The sequence below is a fragment of the Cyprinodon variegatus genome, unplaced genomic scaffold, assembly GCF_000732505.1.
Source record: "Cyprinodon variegatus isolate N-32 unplaced genomic scaffold, C_variegatus-1.0 Scaffold714, whole genome shotgun sequence".
NCBI lineage: Eukaryota > Metazoa > Chordata > Actinopteri > Cyprinodontiformes > Cyprinodontidae > Cyprinodon > Cyprinodon variegatus.
The window spans coordinates 137121-158925 of NW_015151167.1; the positions used below are offsets into that span (position 1 = coordinate 137121).

General features: G+C 36.8%; 2 protein-coding genes across 2 annotated transcripts in view; both read left to right on the plus strand.

Annotated features, from left to right (window-relative positions):
* The first annotated feature begins 419 nt into the window (after positions 1 to 419).
* On the plus strand, positions 420 to 15988 carry LOC107097674 (cyclic nucleotide-gated cation channel beta-3-like). The gene is made up of 14 exons (XM_015394919.1): positions 420 to 600; positions 723 to 1237; positions 1322 to 1372; positions 4246 to 4332; positions 4422 to 4486; positions 5023 to 5145; positions 7491 to 7632; positions 9309 to 9468; positions 9549 to 9646; positions 9720 to 9803; positions 11956 to 12074; positions 12147 to 12299; positions 15147 to 15297; positions 15407 to 15988. Exons 1-14 carry the CDS (start codon positions 420 to 422, stop codon positions 15422 to 15424), a joined length of 1947 nt encoding a protein of 648 aa, XP_015250405.1. The 3' UTR covers positions 15425 to 15988.
* Positions 15989 to 18200: 2212 nt separating this feature from the next.
* LOC107097677 (cyclic nucleotide-gated cation channel beta-3-like) overlaps positions 18201 to 21805 on the plus strand; it is a 22974-nt gene continuing 19369 nt past the window's right edge. Inside the window, exons 1-2 of the mRNA XM_015394922.1 lie at positions 18201 to 18325; positions 19814 to 19967. Of these exons, the coding sequence (XP_015250408.1) occupies positions 18233 to 18325; positions 19814 to 19967 (247 nt within the window). The 5' untranslated portion in view covers positions 18201 to 18232. The remainder of the gene's footprint in view (positions 18326 to 19813; positions 19968 to 21805) is intronic.

The following is a 21805-nucleotide window of genomic DNA, read 5'->3' on the forward strand; positions in this document are numbered from 1 at the left end:
CATCAATTTCAGGTTTTGGATTTCACTTTCAAACAAAACAAGTTAAAGGGACTTATAATATAGCTATCAAATAATGTATTTAAAAGAACAATCTATAAGATGGATACATGCACAAGTTATATTTGGCTTTGGCTTAAATGTCCAGTGATCAGTTCGTAAGAAGTGGGAAATGACCTAGAAAGGTTGGTAGTCAATCCCAGAGAAGAGCCGCAGGAAAACTTTCAAGCTCTAACACTAACCTGAGGCCAACTTAGACTGTCCAGTTACCATAATATACTGGTTTTCAAAGGAAGGAAATAATTGGAGGAAGAATAACTACATATACAGTATGAGAAAATGAAAATAAATGAAGGACCTTGATGCCTTTAGGAAACAGTTACATCATGATGTGCGAGCAATAAGGTCATTCTTGATCTTAGATGACTGGCTCTTGTTTTTGTAGACAAGACGGGGCCCCTCATTCTCCACGAATAGTCATCAACAAATACTCAGATGAGCAGCTCAAAAAGGTAGCCCAGCGGATGAGAGAGAGACTGAATATATACAAGGAGAAAGTTACTGACCGCTATGCTTCCTCCCCAGAGATAACCCCTCCTGTCAGTAAGTACCACAACATTCATCATCTTCATGCTCACATTTGGAGCAGTTACGGCACAAGCTTATTGATAATATTACCCAGTGATTGCAAAGTGAGGACCTAATTTGTTGTATCACCCTTTCAGCACCGCTACTACCTAAAGACGAGTACACCAGGGTGATGGAGGAGAGGGCAAGGCAAGCAGAGGAGGAGAGGATAAAGAAAGAGGAGGCAGATAAGAAGAAGAAAGAAGAACAGGAGAAGAAAAAGAAAGAAGCAGAACAGAAGAAAAAGGAGGAGGAGGAGAAAAGGAAAGAGGAGGAAAAGAAGGTGAAGGTGCCCTTAAAGATGAGGCTGATTGCAGCTTATTGGTCATCAGTGGATTTTGTATTGAAGCCTCTGGAGGACCGTATGGATTCTGTGATTGGCTCCACCATCGACCCCTTCACAGATCGCCGCTACATCGCCTGGCTGAGTCTGGTTACTGTGGCCATCAACTACAACACATGGTTCATTACCGCCCGAATGTGTTTCCCTTACCACACTGAAACCTCCATCCCCATCTGGTTTGTCATGGACGTCGTGGCAGACATCATTTACCTTCTAGACTCTGTCTTGTTTCAGCCTCGCAAACAATTTGTAAAAGGAGGAGACATCATAGTAAGTGTGGAATAAAACCCTGCATAGAGACAGTGCTAAATTATAATATGTTGAAATATTTTTTTTTTTCTCTCTCTCTTTTAGAAAGATCGTGTTTTGACAACCAAACACTACAGGGAATCGGAGAGATTACTGGTACTGTACATTAGCTCAAATTCACACATCTTTAAAGGGAACCTCAGAGTGTACAAAGTTTTTATAAAATCTAAAAATAATTGTGAGATTAAAACGGTATGATGATAAATCATTCTGCACTTCTATCTTTATGAGATACAGTACATGCTAACTGTGTGCAGTTCAACTGGAAAAACAAACCCATTAGTCAAGGAAACATGGAGTGCTGAGAATAATATAAGTGTGAACACCATTCAATTTATATCCTTATGGATGCTCAATTTTTTTTTTTAAATAATAGATCAGAAAAGTAAAATCTGCATTAAAGGCCTCCTAGTGACTCTCAAATAAAATAATAGACTTAGACTTATACACAGAGTGTAAACAAAATGAAATTTCATCTTTCATGACATTTCCATTTTTGAAAGTGCAGCAGTGATCAAATGTAAACAGTGTGGAAGAAAAAACAAAAAAAAATATTAGACATCATTATAAATTTAGATAAACTGATTATTAGAATTCAGGCAAAAATGTATCACTCTCAGAGTGAGTAAGAAAACACTGAGGGTGTAGATTCACCAGCTGTGTGGAGGTATTTCCTGTCAGCATCATCAGTGATACAGGAATATGGAAAACAAAGATGCTGATGGTCAAATCCGGTTCCTACAGTGAAGCGACACTATAGTCTCAACCTTGGACCTAAAAGATAGGCCTTCCTTAGCAGACCAAAACTGGGTCCATTATATTGTTCCTCTCTGAATTTTTCCCTTTTAGTTAGATTTTTTATTGAGTTTATTTATTTATTTGGTTTGTTTCTTTACTTGTTTTATAAATAAAGTATCCTTAAACAAAATAAAAAAACATAAGATAATAATTGATTCTTTAAAGGGCGAGCTATTATAACTTACAAATTCATAAGTGTTAACACTGTGATATATCTTTATCATATATTCTCTTTTTGAAGCATCAAATGAGGACTCTTTCACAAACAAAATTAATTCCTCCGTACAAATAGGCAAGTTTTAACAATTTCCAGAATAAAATATTTTATTAAAGAGATTGCAAAGACCTTAAGACAATTAAACACATTGATTCCCCGTTTTAAATAGATGAACATGTGTAATGACTCATGTCGCTATAATTTAGCAACAAAATACTTTGTTTTTGCCACTTTAGAGTCAGCAATATCAGTTAATATCAATCTGATTAAGTACAACTAAGTTTCACCTACTTTATTAAATGAATGGTTTTATACATGCCTGTACTGTAGGATAGAAGTTACGCAAAATCTTTTGTTTCTTTGTAAAACAACTAAAAATATGAGAGATGAACCGGTCAGAGAGGCTGCCAATGATCTAATAAAACCAAAATAACGTTTAGGCCACAATTTCAGAACATGTTATGTTAGGTTAGTTAAAAAAAAAAAAAAAAGTTCTGTATCACTAAAAGGAAACCATTAAGTAGTTAAACATTGTGGAGGCACAGTCATGCTCTGGGATCTTCAGCCACCAGTTGATTGAAAACCTCTCTGTCCCTATTAGAGAGCTGAGAATAAAGGATTGTAAAGAGCATATAAAAAAGGAATGGCTGCACCGTGAGAAATTTAGAAATCCATTGGAGCAACTGAGACCTGAAAAGAGTAGAAACTCTTCATGATCACCTTAAATGGATCATGGAAAACAAGGTTGTCCAAATAGTTTAGGAGAACATCTATGAAAAAAAGTCAATAAATATTATTAAGCTAGTGCAGAGGTCTTCAACAGGGGGTCCGCGACCCCTAGGGGGTCCACGAAGGTACTGCATGGGGGTCGCGAAAGTCTTGGTTGATTACTTTTTTTTAATATTCCCTCCTGCAATTTTTTGTACTAATTAAAATGTCTTTAACTCCACGTTAACATGAATTCAACACACTGTAGTAAACAGATAAATGGAGGCAGAAGATGTCCTTCAGTCATCAATGCACACATTCAGCGACGCACAGGAGCTCTTTTAAGCTGGGCACCGTTTTATTCACAACACCTGTCCCATCAACCAGGAATCAGAAATACTTTAATCCCAGGGAGAAATTACTTTAGTTACATTACTCCATCTTTAATAGAGTGACTATAGGACCAGTTTGATATAACACAATTTCATACAATATATATAATTAGGGGGTCCCCGCTCCATCTCACAATCAGTTTGGGGGTCCTTGGCCTCGAAAACGTTGAAGACCCCTGAGCTAGTGTATACCACTTCAACTGTGTCCTATCAAAATGGAATAAATGAAAATGTTTTTATCATATTATTTTTTATTTTTGACCAGATTATTGTATCTCTGAAAAAAGAACTTCTACCCTTCAGAACCCTCAACAAATGTGTTGTTTCAGTTGAACTGAACTGGATGAAAATGTTATTAGAATAGAATAGAATAGAATAGAATAGAATAGAATAGAATAGAATAGAATAGAATAGAATAGAATAGAATAGAAAATCCCCTTATTGTCCCACAATGGGGAAATTCTGGTGTTTACAGCAGCAAAAAGATTACAGAAAAAATAGTCACAGAAATGTGGGCCTAAGAAAAATGTATAAGAACGACATTATAGTGAAGAATTAAAAGATAAACAATAAAATACTGCACTGTGAAGTGTTTTAACAATATAAATACTGTGCACCTGGAGAATAAATAACCAATATACAGCTATTTTTACAGTAATGGATATTTGAAAATAGCAGCAACATCAGAGGCGTGCAAAATGAATAAAAACAGTTTGAAATGATTTATCTATTCTTTTGATTTTATGTGTCACTAAAATCCCCAATATTTAAAGACAGTCGTTCACACTTTTATCCTTGTGTAAATCTGAGTATAGTTGATTTAACCATCTCTGTAATCTGCATCTCACCAACAGGCCGACGTTGTTGCTCTCCTTCCACTTGACCTGTTATACTTCCACTTTGGGTTTAAATCTGGTTTCAGAGCCAACCGTTTGCTGAAGGTAAATATACTAATGATAAAGTGGCGAATCTGCATAGAGTAGCCTTTCCATTTCCAAACAAATGATATTTCCCTGTTCTTATCCTGAAGATAGATACTTTTTTTGAGTTCAGTGACCGTCTGGAGAGCATCTTAGCTAAGGCGTACATCTGGAGGTGAGTTGCACCTGATGAATTTCACAAAAGTAAAAGGATCATTATTGTCACTAATATTCATTTTTTTGAGTGATTTAACTTTACTTAAACAACTTGAGGATCCACTTGAAAAAATAATCCATGATAAAAGTTACTTCCTAATAAAGCATTTTTAAAGAAAGCCCTTAAAATATAATGCAAAAGGGCCACAACATTTAAAAAAAGAAAACATTTCTTATGCTTTATTTTATATAGTTGTTGTCTCCTTGGGGGATTTAAAGAGTGCATGTCAATTATACCATGAGCCAAGTACTTCAAAAATAAAAGATTCTTTGTCTTCAAATAGCAGCAGGTATACCTCCCTGCTCAATGCAAGTTACACGAGGTTAGGGTCAGCAATACTGACCATGAAGACCAAAAATAGCAATAACTCGATCAGAGTTGATTTTGATAAAGTAAAAATGTGAGGCAAGCTGTTCACTCATTTCTAGCAGCAACTTATCTCCTACCTCAAGTTTTCACGTTGTAATGTTACTATCTCTACCATTTATTTTCAGAGTGATTCGCACCATTGGCTACCTCCTCTTCATGCTTCACCTGAATGCTTGCTTCTACTACGTGGCTTCAGAATATCAGGGCATCGGGGAAACAAAATGGGTCTATTCCGGCCTAGGCAGCGCGTAAGCAGGCTTTTCTTTTTTAAAATCTATTATGATATGGTTTTCATTTATTTGACTGATATTTGATTTAAATGACTGCAATGCATAGTGTGCTTTCGCTTCATAGAGCAGTTTGGGAAAAAGTGGTGTCAGAATGGCATTAACTTATGTCTAAGTAGTCAGCTTGTATAAAGGTTTAGATGAAAACAAGATAACATCGACAAACTTGTTACTTATATAAGGGTAGTTTTTGTTTTTTCTAACCTGATTATTTAGGTCACTTCCTTTTTCCTATGCAGCCCTTTCTGGTAGCAATAATTTATTGTTGTTGTAAGTGTGAAAGATCTTGGTCCTCATTCACGTGTCCTTGTGAAACCTGATCTGAGAATTTGCATTGCTGTCTCTTTTGTTCTAGTTAATGGATGAAGCTTGAAAAACACTCCACTATATGCAGTCAAAGTAGGCTCTTATCATCTGCTTTAACCGCAGGCTAAAATAATATTTTGATTTTTTTGCCTGTTGTTTGAACTGAGGTGAAGCAGAAATTGATCAGAAAGTCCAAAAGTTTTGTTTTTGTTTTTATTAAGCCATTAACATTGACATGAAACAAAAAGACTCTCAGAGCGGATGGCAAAAATGTACATGAACGGATAAAGATTAATTACAATTGAAAAGTACAAAGTGATACAAATAGTAGGGTATTCATGTCAAGAAACATTTAAACCAAACAGAAAGAGCCATAGAAATATGAACAAAAAAGGTGGATGCAAATAGAATAGCCGATGTTGGGAGAATTCAAAACTCAATTTTTTTGGTTTTTAAAGAGGTTTTAAATTTCAAATTGACCCCACAGAAAGCAGAATATGGATCTTTTGAAGAGGTCTTCCTTCAGGCAAAAAAATTCAACTTTTGTCCACTGGGGGGAGCCAGAGTCGAGCAAAACTGGCAGTCTGTTTTAACATGCAGTTTATATTTTGGAGATTCATTAGAGAGGTTTGCTCTGATAAAATCATAAAATACAATTATAAAAGACTCTGGTGTTTGTTTGTTTTGTTTTTTTTCTTTTGCTTCTTTTTCTGTCATTAAATTAGAGATCTGATAAGAAAGAGACCTCTCCTTTTACTTCTCTTAATACCACAAGAAAACAGAGTACTGAAGCTGCCATCTCCTGCTACAGTTTGGATGTATTAGTGTTTTCCTTCAGTTTAAATCATGCAAACTGCGGCAAACATATTTAATAAATGAAATCTAAAATAATTTTACACATCTTTACCATTGGTACCACTATGACAGCAATTCTCTAAGTAGAAAACATTATTTTGGGGTAAAAAAAACAAACAAACTATTTTTGTTAATAAATGACTGTCCAAAAAGTGCTTAAAAAGGAATCCCAAACTTGCTGCTATTGTTGATTTAGCTTTTGGTTGTATGTGGAGAACAGTGGTGTTTACTGCTCTCTGAACCCAGAGAGGCTCAATGCTGAAATACATAAATACATCACTACTACAAATGGGTGAAAATAGCTGATGTGAATCCCTCTGAAATGATAAACTCCAGAAGATTTCGGCACAAGATGACTGTTCTGACTGAATGATCACTCTTCCCTCTGGACTCATGAGGAAAACCTCCTTACTGTCTGTCCACAGTCAGTCAAAAATCTTTAAGTATGTTTGCCAATCAGCATTGAGCAGGCAGCTTTATGAGACGCCCCTGCTCCATATACCCCCTGAGAAGTTTAGCCTTACTGGAAGTGATACATTTTGGCGTGTTATCCAATCAGGGCTCCACATTCTCACTGCTTACCTCATTTGACCGAGGCTCAAACCTCAACAGGGATTTCTCATAGAGACTGACCAGCAGCATCCTGCTGGTCCAGAGCAGAGGGGGGATCGAGACAGAGAGCGGAATAAACAGCTGATCAATGCAAAACATACTCATCAAATCAGGTGCATTTTAATGCATATTTAATGACGTTTAATGACTACATTTATGAAGTTTGACAATGCATGATGTTAATATTTTTACAGGGGAGGTTTAGCCTCCCTAGTATTCAATGAGAAATGGCCACTTGTGGAGAAGTTACTTTAGATGTTTGTTGAGTTGTCTTTTAAAGATACCATGTTTGGACGAGATTATTAGGCTGCAAATACCTTTTTAGATCATTGTCTCTGTCCATTATTATTGTTCATTTAGCCTTCTTTGTTGTAGCACATACTTTTTAATATTTTGCCTTACTAATATTTTGCCTTACATAATATTCTCAACTAAAATCTCCCAATATCCTGCTGGGTGATGTATGGTTATTCCACAGGAAAAGCAGTATCATTGGTGAATGTCCCTCTAACACCGCCTCTCCTCCCTCATAGGTACCTGCGCTGTTACTACTACGCTGTCCGCAGTCTGATCAACATCGGTGGACTAAATGAGCCCCACACTGTCTTTGAGATAACCTTTCAGATGACAAACTTTTTCGTAGGCGTCTTTGTCTTCTCAAGTTTGATTGGACAGGTAACACTGACACCACATTGTCCATAGTGTAGGCCATAGAACCAACACCTCTGTCCGCTCTTCTTTCCTTATTCTAATTAACACACTGACACCTTTTTAGACATGTCCTGATGGCATGGTAACTGGATGAAACACGTCTTGTCAGGAACAATGATCAATCACTCCAGCCACCCAAACTCCTCCTAACCTTCATAATGCTGTATACTTTCTGTCTCCCTGTCTTTCTCTCTTATAAGTGTGTAAAGCTCTTTGCAAAAGTATCTACCTGTTGAACTTTTTTTAACTTTACAGCTTCAACCTTTAACAAATTCAATTGACATTTTATATGTAATACACCAGCATGAATTAAGGATAATTGAGAAGTGGTATGTCAGTAATTCAAAGAACATCCAATAATACAGCTGCATATTTTTGAGGTACTTTTGATTAGGTCCAACTGAGATAGACTACAGATCTATTTTAGTCAGACTGTCCAGCAATTCAGCGGCTATTTCATGGGCCTGACAGGAAGAGAGAAGCGATTACAAAGTAAAACACAACTATTTTGGGGAAAATCTAAAATAAAATCTGTTATTCACAGGGAAACACTCATCACATCATGTTATATATAGTAAGCAGGACAGACTCATGCAAAAACAATCCATTTTTCAAATAACTTTTCATAATCTGTCCAACTCAAATGTGGGAAATTGTTTAAATTTTTTGTATAGCACAGAGACAGAAGGGGAAAAAATCTGCGCAGATCTGCCCGCCCTGCCTAGTCAGAGCCTCTCTACGCAGTCAGTTAACCTTTTAAAATAAGAAGGTAAACTGATATTTAACAGGCCTTAGTCCTTGATGGCATGCTGAGAAGGTGATGTCGTTATTTCAAGTCTGTTAGAGTAAAGAGAAATCTTAAACATAAAGGTCGCTGAGGAACAGGATGGAGAACCTTCCTGCTCTTGCTGTATATTTACGTTTGTTGGAACAGCAATCTTTACCTCAGTCTTAGGTCTTTTTCACCCTCTTAGTTGACGAAATTTCCACTCCATGGTGGAAAAAAAAGCACAACCCACACAGTTTTTCTGCCTCTAAGATCTATAGGCTAAGGAGTTTTCAAGTTGGGGATAAACATTTCCAATTCACATTGAGGTGATTATGTGTTACACCATAGTTTTCTGTGGTGCATTTTATTTAACATAATTTCATAAAACCATATTAGATTTCTCCTCAATGTTATCATTCAGTTTCTTGATCTCCATGATCTTATTTACTCACTGAAATGTTCTAATAAACCCCTAAGGACTTTACAGACCACTCTATATATACCAAGAAAGGAAAGAAAATAAACAAATGGTGGACTACATACATTTTTTTGATTAAAAGGTTCCAATTCCTAAAGGTTATCAATAAGGGAAGGAAAATTAATGCACCTGTAATCCACCCATCGTTAGATTTTAAAACTAACAAAAGCCATATAGTCTTCTCCTGCGTCTAAAACATCGCACACTGTGCATTATTTCATGTGTTCAATCACATTGAATAAAACTGAAGTTTGATATTGTAACAAAATGTTAAAAATATCAAGGGGTATGAATACTTTTTCACCAACAATAGCTCATCATTTATGATTTTTAGTTCACACAAGCAACTTAATAGCATTTTCCCCTCTGTTTACATGCCTTATTTTGCCTCAGATGAGAGATGTCATCGGTGCAGCCACAGCAGGACAGACCTACTTCCGGACCTCAATGGACAACACAGTGGCTTACATGGTGACCAACAACATTCCCTCCTTGGTGCAGAACAGAGTCCGCACCTGGTATACCTACACCTGGGACGCTCAGGGCATGCTGGGTCAGTGAAGACTGGCTGAATAATTTAGGGTTCATGAGTTGACTCTGTTGGCCTAACCTTTCCTGTTTTCTAATGTCCAGATGAGTCTGAATTGCTTGAAAAGATGCCGCTTGTAATGAGGACTGCCATCGCTGTGGACATCAACCTGGCAACGTTTCAGAAGATTGATCTCTTTAAGGTGCAGCCACAGGATATCATCCATCAAACATCTTTAGAGGAATGGTTTTGCTAACACACCTCTGCTCTGACAGGGCTGTGACCAGCAGATGTTAGTGGACATGTTACTGAGGCTAAAGTCCATCATCTATCTACCAGGAGACTTTGTGGTGAAAAAAGTGAGTTGGTCTCTTTATCCCACATGTGTCTTGAATACATAATTTGACATTATATTGTTTGTAGAATGTACCCACCTCTTTCATTGGCATCTCTATAAGGATTCTGTTAGCATAGTCTATACAAAGATGTTTAGCAACAAGTACTGCTTGAAATTCAAGATGTCAAAAGGCGATAATGCATCATAGCAAGTTTCTGTGCAAATACTTTTGAAAGATCCTGGTCTGGTCTACTTCTCTGTCTTTTTGAGGGTTGCTACTTTTTTATAAACATATTTGGGTTGTGGACCAAAATGCAGAGGCAGGGAGGCAGAGGTGATTTTCTTGTGGGTTTAATGAAAGGTTAACTGAACACAGAGGCAGGAAATCCAAAAATCCAAACATGAAAACTAAAGTCCAAACAAACCAGAAACAATGGAGACAACAGGGGGGATACTATCACGAGGAGGAAGGCTCAGAGAGTTGGAGGAAGTTAGACGAGGAACCAGCACTGAAGAACTGAACAGAGAGAGAGTATTTAAGGGAGACTGAAACAAAGAGAGGACTAATGAGCAGGTGTGAACAGCGCAGAATCAGGAAAGGAGTGAGGGAAAAAGGAGAACACAAGAGGGCAGTAGAGGGCAACAAATGAAAACCTGAGAACGGAAATAACCAGAAAACATAATAAAATAAGAATGAAACCACTAAAACTAGAAAACATAGGGGCAAAGCAAAACTGAATACTCAAAAGAAAAAAAACATAACAAAACCACAACTCCGACAATACCAAATGCTGCGCTCTGTTTTGCCATCCCTTGGAATTCTTATATGACTGACTCAGGAACCAGGAAGTGCACACAAGGCTATGCACTGTGCAGAAGTAGATCTGGACTGTACCTGTCATGGTTTTGGTTCTATTTTTAAGTTTTCTTTTTAAGTTTTCATTGGTTTTATTTCCATTTTGTGTTATTCTAGTCCTTTTGATTTGCATGTTTTCTAAGCCAAAACAAGGCTTTGTACTCTATAAAGCTTGGAACTCAATGCTAATTCTGACATTTTGATTGCATAAGCTTTGTGGATGGGAAGCGAAATGTCTTCAAACTTGAAAAACAAAGTCCAGTGGATTTTTTTTTAACTGTCCTGGAATGACTATGACCTGCATTATTGAGAATCTTCACCTGCATCAGTCTCCTTCTCCTAGCTCCCGTCTCGATTCTTCTGTCCACACCTGTTCCTCATCTGCTAATTAGTCCTGCCATTGATTCTGTCTCCTATATATACACCTCCTGTTCAGTTAATCTTTGCTGGTAACTTTTTTTTTTAGCTCCTCGGGTGTGTTTCCCTGACGTCTCCTGAATTTTCTATATTTTGTTTTGGACTTTGCTTCTGTTTGCTTTGGATCATATTGAATCAGCAACAAAACCACCTCAGCTTCCATCTCTGCATTTGGGTCCTCTAAAAAACTTCACAGAGCCTGACAGTACCTATAGGTTTGAAAAAATAAGTTGACTGAGAAGTTGCTAATGGAGAGGAAAAATTATGAAAGAGATCTTTGTATTCCAGGGTAACAATGAGAATTATTTGGCGGAAATTATACAGTACGTTTTACACTTATAGTCCATTTAAATTTGACGTTTATTTAACAGAGAACTATTTTATTCTTATTGGCATCCCTTTATGGAAGTTATTTTCTTTCTAATTAGGATACACACACGTCTGCCTTACCCGAATGGCATTAATTTCCCACCTTAAAGAGTTGTTAAACAATTACAAAATAAAATACACCAATACTGTGATAACAAACATAGTCATGTCACAAACTGAGGATAAAATGTTTTGTCAGATGTTCATGAAGAGAATCATCTTCATTAAAGATCAGGCAGACTGGATAATAAACAAAATGTGTTTTACTTTCAATGTGTACAATAAAAACTGCTTGTGTATTTCAGTATTGATGGTAGGACTATGTAAGCACCTTTTATGTGTTTTGTCATGGTAATCAGGCATACCATAAATAATGTCTAAAAGCTTCTTAGAAATTCAGTGTTTCATGTGTTTATGACACTAATTACATGTGATTGGTTTGAAAAAAAACTTCACAGGCAAGTGAATAGGCACTGAATAGACTTGTAATCTTATTTTTTTTTTCTTTATTTGATTTTTTCCCCCTCTGCAGGGTGACATCGGTAAGGAGATGTACATTATCAAAAGTGGAGCGGTGCAGGTGGTGGGAGGACCCGACAACAGCATTGTGTTTGTGACGCTGAAGGCAGGCTGCGTGTTTGGAGAAATCAGGTCAGTTAGAAGAGAAGTCTTCACTGTCAGATGTACATGGCCTTACAATGAAAGATGAACTGTTTTCTGTAGTTTGTTACAGTCATCTAAAGACGGAGGGAACAGGCGAACAGCCAACGTCAAAGCATATGGCTTTGCTAATCTTTTCGTTCTGGAAAAGAGGGACCTGTTTGACATTCTGGTCCACTATCCAGAGTCTCAAAAGGTGTTGGCCAGAAAGGGCAGGTGAGTACAGCACTCAACTGAAGGAGAAAACTAAGCATACGTTTGCTTAAGGATGTCTTTACAGTAGAGGTAGAAATGTATAGATATTTGATGCATGGACATCGCATTAATGGCTTCTTTCATCCATCCTTTTGCAGGGTTAGAAGGTTATACTCTATAATGTGAAAGGACAGTACTTGTTTTTCAACTATGCTGTCACCATCATTAGAAAACTAAAAGTATTTCCACACTTTACAAATTATCAACGCGCTTGTTTTCTTGTCACAATTTAAAAACACAATATCATAAAAACAATAATTATACCAACATGAAGTTAGGAAGCTGAGGCAGAGGCATTTCTTGCAAGAAATAGGGTACAAATATATTTAACGTCCTCAGTACATACATTTATACCTTACAAAATCACACACACACACACTACCCCCAGGGCAACCAACCCACTCCCTGCATGAAGAGCGTTCTAACATTTGAACATTGAAGCAAAACAACTTTTTTTCTGTTAGGTTAATATATCTTTACTGGCCAAATGGATCTTCTCAAAACAACAGTCCTCACCTTCATGCCATGTGTAACTCATTCTTATCTCTCATTACCTTCATTTGGAGCCTGTGAGGCTAAGAACAGATAGCCTGACGTAGTCCTACTCAATTCTAGTCAGAATATGAGTCTGATACTGCTCCATAGAGCTGTGATTATGGGGCGTGTTTTGAACGAACCAGGAAAAAAAAAGCCTCTGCACTCAATTGGATAGACCTACAACCAATAAGAGCAATGGAGTGCGTGACGTATGTTAAGCGACGCATAGTTGTTGTCAACAAAAATCAAAGCGTGCAGTTGCACGCCTAGAATAAGAAGATGAGACTTCATAGCGTTTCTCTTGTTCCTCTTTTAAAATTAATTTGCTGTCGATATCTTCTAGAACAGACCTAATAGCAGAATCTACACACCTCAACTCTCCGGCGGCAGCCATTGTTGTTGTCACCCAAGCACGCTTTGGTGACGTGGTTGATTACGTTACTGTTGATCATCTGCCCATCATCGTATAAAGCCCGCCCTGACAATTTGATTGGCCCGCCAGATATTGTGCAAGCATACTCGCGCTACTATTGAGCAATGCCAGACCGAACTTCCCGACCACAAACGTTGTCGGCGGGACTAAGTTCGGAATGGCACCCAGGCTAAAGAACAGACATATCCACACCAAAAATAAAACTTCAAGGATAATTTTAATAATTAATGGGAAACAAAATAATACCGGTCTGAGAGCATGTATTTGCTACCTTTTTTTAAATGACCCTTTATAATTATATTTTGATTAACTAATTTTTACCTGACATGGTGTTTATTACTTAGAAGGATCTGGATTTTATGTTTTGTTCCTTTTGTTTTCAATATTGTTTTAAATATTTGTATTTTATATAGTTTTTTGTTAATCTAAGTACATTTTATGATGTGTTTTTTTTCTTCTTTTGTGCAGCAATTTGGCCCTAAGTGCTATATAAATAAACTTGGACTGGGGTAAAATGACATTTCTGCCAGACTATTAGAACCAAGAACTCCCTCAGATAGAACCTGTCTGACAACATGAAGTTGGCTAAAAGAAGAAAATATAAAACAGTGGTGAACCCTCAGCTTATAAATGAGGGTGGAACAACCAGCAAAACCAGAAATAGATTTCATAGACCTGTTTATACATTTACTTCAATATTTTAACAGTGTGAAACTTAATAAAACAAAGACCAGCATACTTCTCATTGATGACTATGATTGGTGCAGTTGAAAATATATCTTTCCCAAAAGTTAAAGGATTTTTTTGGAGCTCTCTGTGATCAGGGCTTAAAACAACTGCAAAATCCAAGAAGTTCAGTAAAGGGTCTTAACAGAAAAACTTTGGCTTATATTGACAGAAATTAGTAAAGACCTTTGAAGGCATTGCTGAGATACTACCGATTTGGAGATTGGCATTTATTATATATTTTTTTATTAAACCTGACTAAATATGCACGGGTGTAGAGGCCTTTGGGAAGGCCCACAGTGCCACAACCATAAGATTCGTAACTAGTTTCCTACAATGAGTACTGGTAAAATGTTTCAATGGACATATAGGACAGAGATTGAGCGATTTAGCCGAACTGATACATTCTCAAAGGAGTATTTATAGTATAGCTGCTATAAAGTTGGTAGAATAACATAGATCTAGATTATTACATTTCAATTCCAGTCAAACTGTTCACAAGAAAGTCCAGGCCACATTTCAGTCTCTAACAGAATAACAATCCTAAACACAGATCCAACTAGTTTATGACTGCCTTTCTAAATCCCCAGCCTCAACTGCAAAACTGTAGTCTACATATTTTAAACTTTATTTCCTTCTGGGTCTATGATAGGTAATACATTTTCCAAATTTGTAAAGAACATGAATCAAATGGTGGTATGAAAGAGCATTCGACCAAATTTAGTGCCGGTGTATGTATGTAATTTAGCTTGTATGCATAATTTTGACTGTAGTAGAATAGAGTAAATCCATCTTAATTTCAAGCTAGAGCAGCATATTATTCTGTTCTATTATATTTTATTCTAGAAAAATATCATTTTAGATGAATAATTGAGAGAACAGAATGAATGTGACATTTTTGCCAATGGTGGGTGGATGTAAATTTTAGGACTTCTGCACTTTTTTCGTGACTTAATGCAAATGTCAGATTCATTTTTACATTTAAAAAACATATAAACCGAAAAAAGAGGCATTTAAATAAGCTTTTTGTACATCAATGAACCGCAATGGCAACGACTACAATGGATTTTATTACATTTCTGAAACGGTTTTGAACGTTTTTGTGTTTGTAGGAAGCTAATGAAGGCTAAGGGGCCTGCAGCAGCTAAAGTAGCGGAAGAGAAGAAGAAAGGACACGCGCTATTCGGCCCCAAACCACCAACACCCAAACTGCTGCGAGCTTTTGGAGGAAACATTAACAAAGACATGTTTGACAGACTGAAGGTTAGTTAACAATCGTTATACCAAACAATGTAACATAGTTCATGTGAAGAATTTGTCATTAAAGTAGTTTGGTACAATTATCTTTGATATGTTTTCTTTTTTCACACAGAAATCTGGTGACCAATGAGGGCTCAGATGAAGTCTGTACTCATTTTGATTTCTCCATTTTTGGGAGTAAAGTTGAAGATTTTTTTTTTTTTTCAGATTCTTTGTACTGTTTTATATCTTTTTTTTGTGTGTGGTATGTTTCCTCTCAGTGGAAGATTACACTTTAGATGGATTTGTTAGCTTTAAGCCCAATATTTTGCTCCCAAAACTAAAGGGATGCTGTAAATCTAATGAGGAGATAAAACCAAAGTAGCGGTTATAAACAGTGGCGGTTCTCGATAGGATGCCACCTGTCTTTCTGTGCCAAGGTTGTTTTTTTTGTTTTTGTTTTTTTATAATCACAAATTGAATCGTGCTTTTTGACTTTCATAATTTAAGTCTGTTTTAAAAAAGCTGTGTATCAGTTTTAATCAGTGTGCCCTCAATCCACACTGATTGCATTCTGCATCTCCTCCGTCTGTTGTAGCAAAGAGCACAGTGAGAAAATCCACACTGGATCCTGGTAGGATCTGTTCATGCAAAGCAATCCCCTCTATTTCATGTCTGACTTTCTCTCTGGCTCAGCTTTTTTTTTTTTTTAGAAATCAACACATTTTGCTCCATCATCTGTTAAAAACAGACTCCATCTCCGATGGAATCACAGACGAGGTTTTTCTGTCATGCTGCCACGTAAAGGAGTGAGTCTTATTTTCTGCATTATCCAAAATGTCATATTTTTGGAAAGGACAGCAAAACACAAATATTCTGTGTGAAGCTGACATTACAGTGTTTTCATTATAATTATGTTTGTTAGTTAGCAACAGAAACTTTTGCCCTGACCACAAAGAAATTACCGTAATTGTGCAAATCATTCAGGAGTTACTTCACAGGGGTCAATTTTGGCAGACCAGGTAAATATTGTTTTGGAAGCCAGTTTCAGATTAGGAAGATTTCGAATAGCATCTATATCTTTTTTAAAGCCATGACAGAAAGCCACATGCTCCTCTATGCTGCCATTTTATTGTTTATACCTTGCATGAGTTGTTTTCTTTGACTGTCATAGCACCACCTATGGGCCATCTATCAACAGTTTTAAAATATCAAGATTTTATTCAATAGAGATATAAAATATATAAGTCTGTATCATCTATAGCGAGATGGTCGACATTGAAATATTATAGTTTTAAAAGTGCCATTAGGTACATTTTCAGTCGGTTTAGACATAATCTCGTGTATTTATGGCTGTTTTTATACAAAATGGGCCTGTTGGACACAGTGTGACAGTAGGAAAAAAAAGCTTGATGATCTGAAGAGCCCCAGACTAATTTACGCTGTGTACACAGCATGTTAGTCTGGAAAGAAGCGTGTAGCCCTATTTCAAAAGTGTGACCAACAGTGTCAGTGGTAATCTTTTCACTATCATTGGTCTTGTTGGTTTTGCAGCGGAGAGTATTGAGCCTCACCAGCAGTCTTGCTGACCAGGCTTATTGAGAGATGCCCTTTTATAATTACTTTATGAAAAGAAAAATGTATCAGGATAAATATAGTTTATTGCCACAGAGTTTAAAAATATTGGAATATTATTTTTGGTCCATATCGCCCAGCCCTATGTACGATAGCGTAGCGCTTCTGTGGACATTATTTGTTTTTGTCTTCATGTGCACAGAACCTAACCCACAATTGTAATTTTGTTGGTATTTTTAAAGTATCCTTGCCACCCCATGATGAAATGGTGCCCTGGGTGGCAGGCCCTATGGCCCATACCTATATCAAAAACCGTCACTGGTTAGAAAACGCAGTGATTACATGATCTACTTCCAAAGTTGTTGTTTAATATTCAATGAAAAAAAGAAATCTAAGTAAGTTATTTTTTTCTTAAAATAAGTAATTTTTTTCTTGAATTTAGGAGGTAAGTGAGAGACTTTACCACTGGAACAAGACTATTTATGTTTAAAATAAGAAAAAAACAATTGCATTTTCTTATTTCAAGTGCATATTATCTAAATGTCTTATTTTAAGAGTAAAAATACTTATTCCTTCGGAAAATAATCTTATTTACCTACTCAAATTAAGGGTAAATACATTTAATATAAGGAAGTTTTACTTATTTCTAGATTTTTTTTTGCTGTGTTGTTTTGTCTTACACTGGTTGCTTTTTATTGGTGATTATGGAGCTTGACACTATAAACCAAACTGATTTGATACAAATTTAATGTAATATTTGACTGATGTAATCTTCCATATTTACCTTAATAAATGAATGGCAGATGCTACAACAGTCTGATTTGTTTTCTTGTGTTTGTTCATTTATTGTCAGTCCCTCAGCCTCAGGTTTGCACAGCAGAAGCTCCAGATCCCGTCTAATCCTGTTAGTCAGACAGCGACATTGTGAAGGCTGATTAACTGCACGGCCTCTTTTTGAACTCTGCATCAAAAGGGGATTCTAAGAAACCGAGAAAAGGGAAATTTTAGTTTAATCTTTCTTACCTTTACATAGTCTTTCATTTGGATTAACCTTAAAACCTAACAATAAGCTGCTCCTTCATGTAGTATAAATATTATGTAACTAATATGTGATAATTGCAAATTTACCTGTTTAAATCAGACTCTTTCCTGTACAGCATCAGCCGGCCAGGCAGGGATTGGTGGGTGTGATATCTCATCTGGTGCTGGCCCTGGCAAAAAGGAGGAGTGCCCACAGGGAATTACCGATTCTAAGAAATGTAAAAGCCTCAGTGTGTTGCTTAGAGCTGAGAGGGCAGTTCACAGGGTTCCCTCAGTTAGGAAGTGGCTAGAAGAAGTGGATTGACTGACCTGCTCCCTGTAGCCCACGGGAAATCCTTCGAACATGTTTAGCCGGTTGAAAAGGTTGTTGGGAGCTCGTGACCCTTCACCTGCCCATTCAGCCACTCCTTCAACCACACCAGCTCCTCCAGCCAAGGTAAGACCCGGTCATCCCTGAATTTCTTTAGACATGTGTAGCTAAAACTTAAAAGCATTAAGATTATTCAGCTCTAACTCCACATATAATGTAGAAAGTCTGCTTCTTGGATGGCGATGGGCTGTAGCAGATCGTGATCAGTGAAAGTTTCAGAAGCTGCCTGACATTGATGTGGAGCGGACCTGATATTTATCGCAGAGTTAAGTCTTCTGTCAAAATGGAATGGTTTAATTGAAACCAAAAAACTCATAATATTATATAAAAGACTCACAACCCTGTTTCTTTCCCCACCATATGACTTTTAGTCAGTCTAAGCGTTCCCTTTTTTAGGTCAGGGAAGTCAATCAAATGATCTATATTTTCTCAGTGCCATAGTAATAAAATAAATCTTTTTAACATGTCTTCGTATTTAAATGCTTTTGTTTTTTTTTATTTCAATCTTTTTATAGAATTGCTCTAAACTCAATGATCCTAGTCAAATTTTACAGCTATTCTCTACACCAACCTCTCAAAATAGTTAGCTTTAAATCTGGCCTCTACTGTCTTACAAAACCTAATGCCTTTTATTCAATGTTGTGATAACAGAATGAGAAAAATGTTTCTTCTTAGACAGAATATCTAGTTTCAACTGTGGCGAAATGAGGTATGAGAATTAAACGTTGGGGCTTATTACTCAGTGGTTAAAGCTCGGAAGCCAATCCACAACCAAATAATTAAATGTTTAACAATTTTTTTATCAAAAAAAAACCCTTGATGCTTCTATCAAGCTGCCTAAATGTAAATGGATGAAATTACTATTTCAGATATGATAAGAATTAAGACTACCATCAGCTGATCCATTTTGATTTGATCTATTTTTTTTAACATTGTCCTGTCTGGCAATGTGATAATAAGAATAATTGTGTTAATGCCAAAAAGAGCCCAACAGATTTTACTTTCACAAGTGGAGCAGTACGGTTATCGCCATGGTGTTCCGCTTGATTTATGCATATAAATAGCTTTATTGTAATACATGCAGGGAGAATTACAGATTATATGGACTCTAAAATGTAAGTAGCACAGGAAAGGAAAAACAGGAGAAAAGATGAAAGAAAGAGGAGATAATAGGGGATACAAAAGGGAGATAACGATAAAACATCTTCAGTCTGCTTTATCACCTGCAAAGATGTAAAAAGAACAGCACAACCAACGGATATAGTATAAATTTACACCTTGATACTATCGCTTAAGTAAGTAGTATTATTTAATCTGACATGTATACTGTGGTAGCTGAAGATCAGAATATGGGCTTTCTGTATGGAAGGCCGAGGTAAATCTTATAGAAATCTAATAAGGGTTATACTCATTAAGTTTTAAAATCCCTGAGTTTGAGCAATAACCCTGTAGGTTTATGAAATTAAGGACGATTTAACTCAGGTGGTAACATAAGGCACTGAAAGAAAGTTAGCCCCAGAGAAAATTCAAATAGCTTTTCTTTGTTAATTACAGGAGGAGACATTACCAGAAAAAAAAGACGACATAGAAGAAGAGCCAAAGACAACAAGTGAAAAGAAAGAGGCGGAGAAAAATGTTGAGGAAAAAGAAGAGGAAATTAAGGAATCGAAAAAGGACGATGGGCCCAAGAAGGAAGAACCGGCGACCGGTGAGCTCCAACAGATTTTGGCAGAACAGTTTATATTTCAACAGCACTGCAGCTGTCACACAGCCCCTTGTTTGGCAAGAAATATGTCTCAATAATAAAGTGATTTTAGATGTCACTCTAAGGCACTAAAGAATCAGTCATTGCTGTTTTTTCAAAGGCAAGGAAAACACATAAGGATGCATTCAAAATGTTTTCTTTGCTGAGCCCAAAAACCTCAAACAGAAACTTTAGTTGGTGTGTTACATGTTCTAAAACCTCAACTGAAGTTTTGAATTTGTTTAAATTTTTGTTACTCACACAGCACCACTGATTAATTTCTAGCCTTGAAAGGGGCTGGAGATTAATCCAATAGTAAATCTGATGCCTTTAAATGAAGCTAAAATAAAAAGTCTAATTGTTAAAACTTGAATATAGTTAAATGTCTCAGTAAGACAATGATCCAAAATCGGGAAATAAAAGGCTTTTAGAATCAATAGTGTAAGGTAATATAAAGCTTCTGGAATGCTTAGTGTGAGGGATTTCCTTCGAGTCAATGAGTCGATACAATCAACTGGTTTTCCTTAGATAGAAAACTTTGAATCAATTTGACTGTATGATCTCGTTGAACTGTAAAGTGCCTTGAGATGACATATGTGTCATGATTGGTTTAAGTGATCTGACCCACATGCAGAGAACCACCCAGAGACCAAGGGAAAAAGTGTAACAGGTTTATTAAATGATAATGAATAATTGAAGTTGGGTCTGGAACTCATTGGGCTGGTGAACCAGAACTGGAAAGTCTGAAGGGGAGATCACATTGATCAGTTCAGGGACCGTAGGAAATTTGACTGAGGCTTGAATTATATTGGAGAGGGACTCACGTTTGAGGGGGCTCTTGTCAATCCTTGAATCCAGCTTGTGGGGTTTAATGCAGAGAAGAGGGAACTTGTTGGAGAGCGGACAGATAGACAAGCGTTGGACCCAGAGGAATAAAGGAGCGGACTGTCACTTGGATTTCCGATGAGGACTTAAACGGATCATGTGGAGGTTTTCTCCTGCTCAGTATGTACTCACTTAATCATTCCAGGGGGAGAAGGTCCAGGTATCGAGTTACTCAGGAAGACTTCCTGCAGAAGAGGAAAGACAAAAATTAGATAAGACTCAGAGAAACAAAGCTTAGGTTAGACTCTGCTAATCTCAGCTTGGCTAGAGTCCCCAAAATGGCAAACACTCTGGCGTTGAGGTAGTGACAGCCCACTGCTCAAATACTCCTCCGGTAATGAACCAACGAGCCACAGGTGTGTTGGGAGGCCCAACAAGGACAGGGCACCACCTGGTGGTGGAGAGAGAAAAACACACAAACTGTATTCCTAACAATATGTTGTAAATTAGCGCTATATAAATAAACTGAATTGAACTGAATACCCAAACATCAGCCCTGTTGAACATTTTATACGATCTATGGCTAAATTTTCATATCTGTGCAATAAAGCTGAACAATATAACACAAGGTATGTTTAATCAATTCCAGGAAATAAACATGGCCATATTTAGGACAAAACTCTCTGCATCATAGGAAAGGATTAATAAACAGTCTTTTCAGGGTTGTATGCATAGGCCCAACTGTAGATTTGAGGCTGTGTGTATTATGTCATTCTATTAAAAAGAGATAATCAACCAACATACTTTAAACTTTTCTTTCTAGCACTTGGTTTTAAAAGTCTCATATAGTCTACATCTATTATTCACTGCCTGAAATAAACATGACTGGCATGCTGTTGATGCTCATGTAATTTTTGGTACTGTACTGCATACTATCTGCAACTAATTTATATATATATATATATATATATATATAT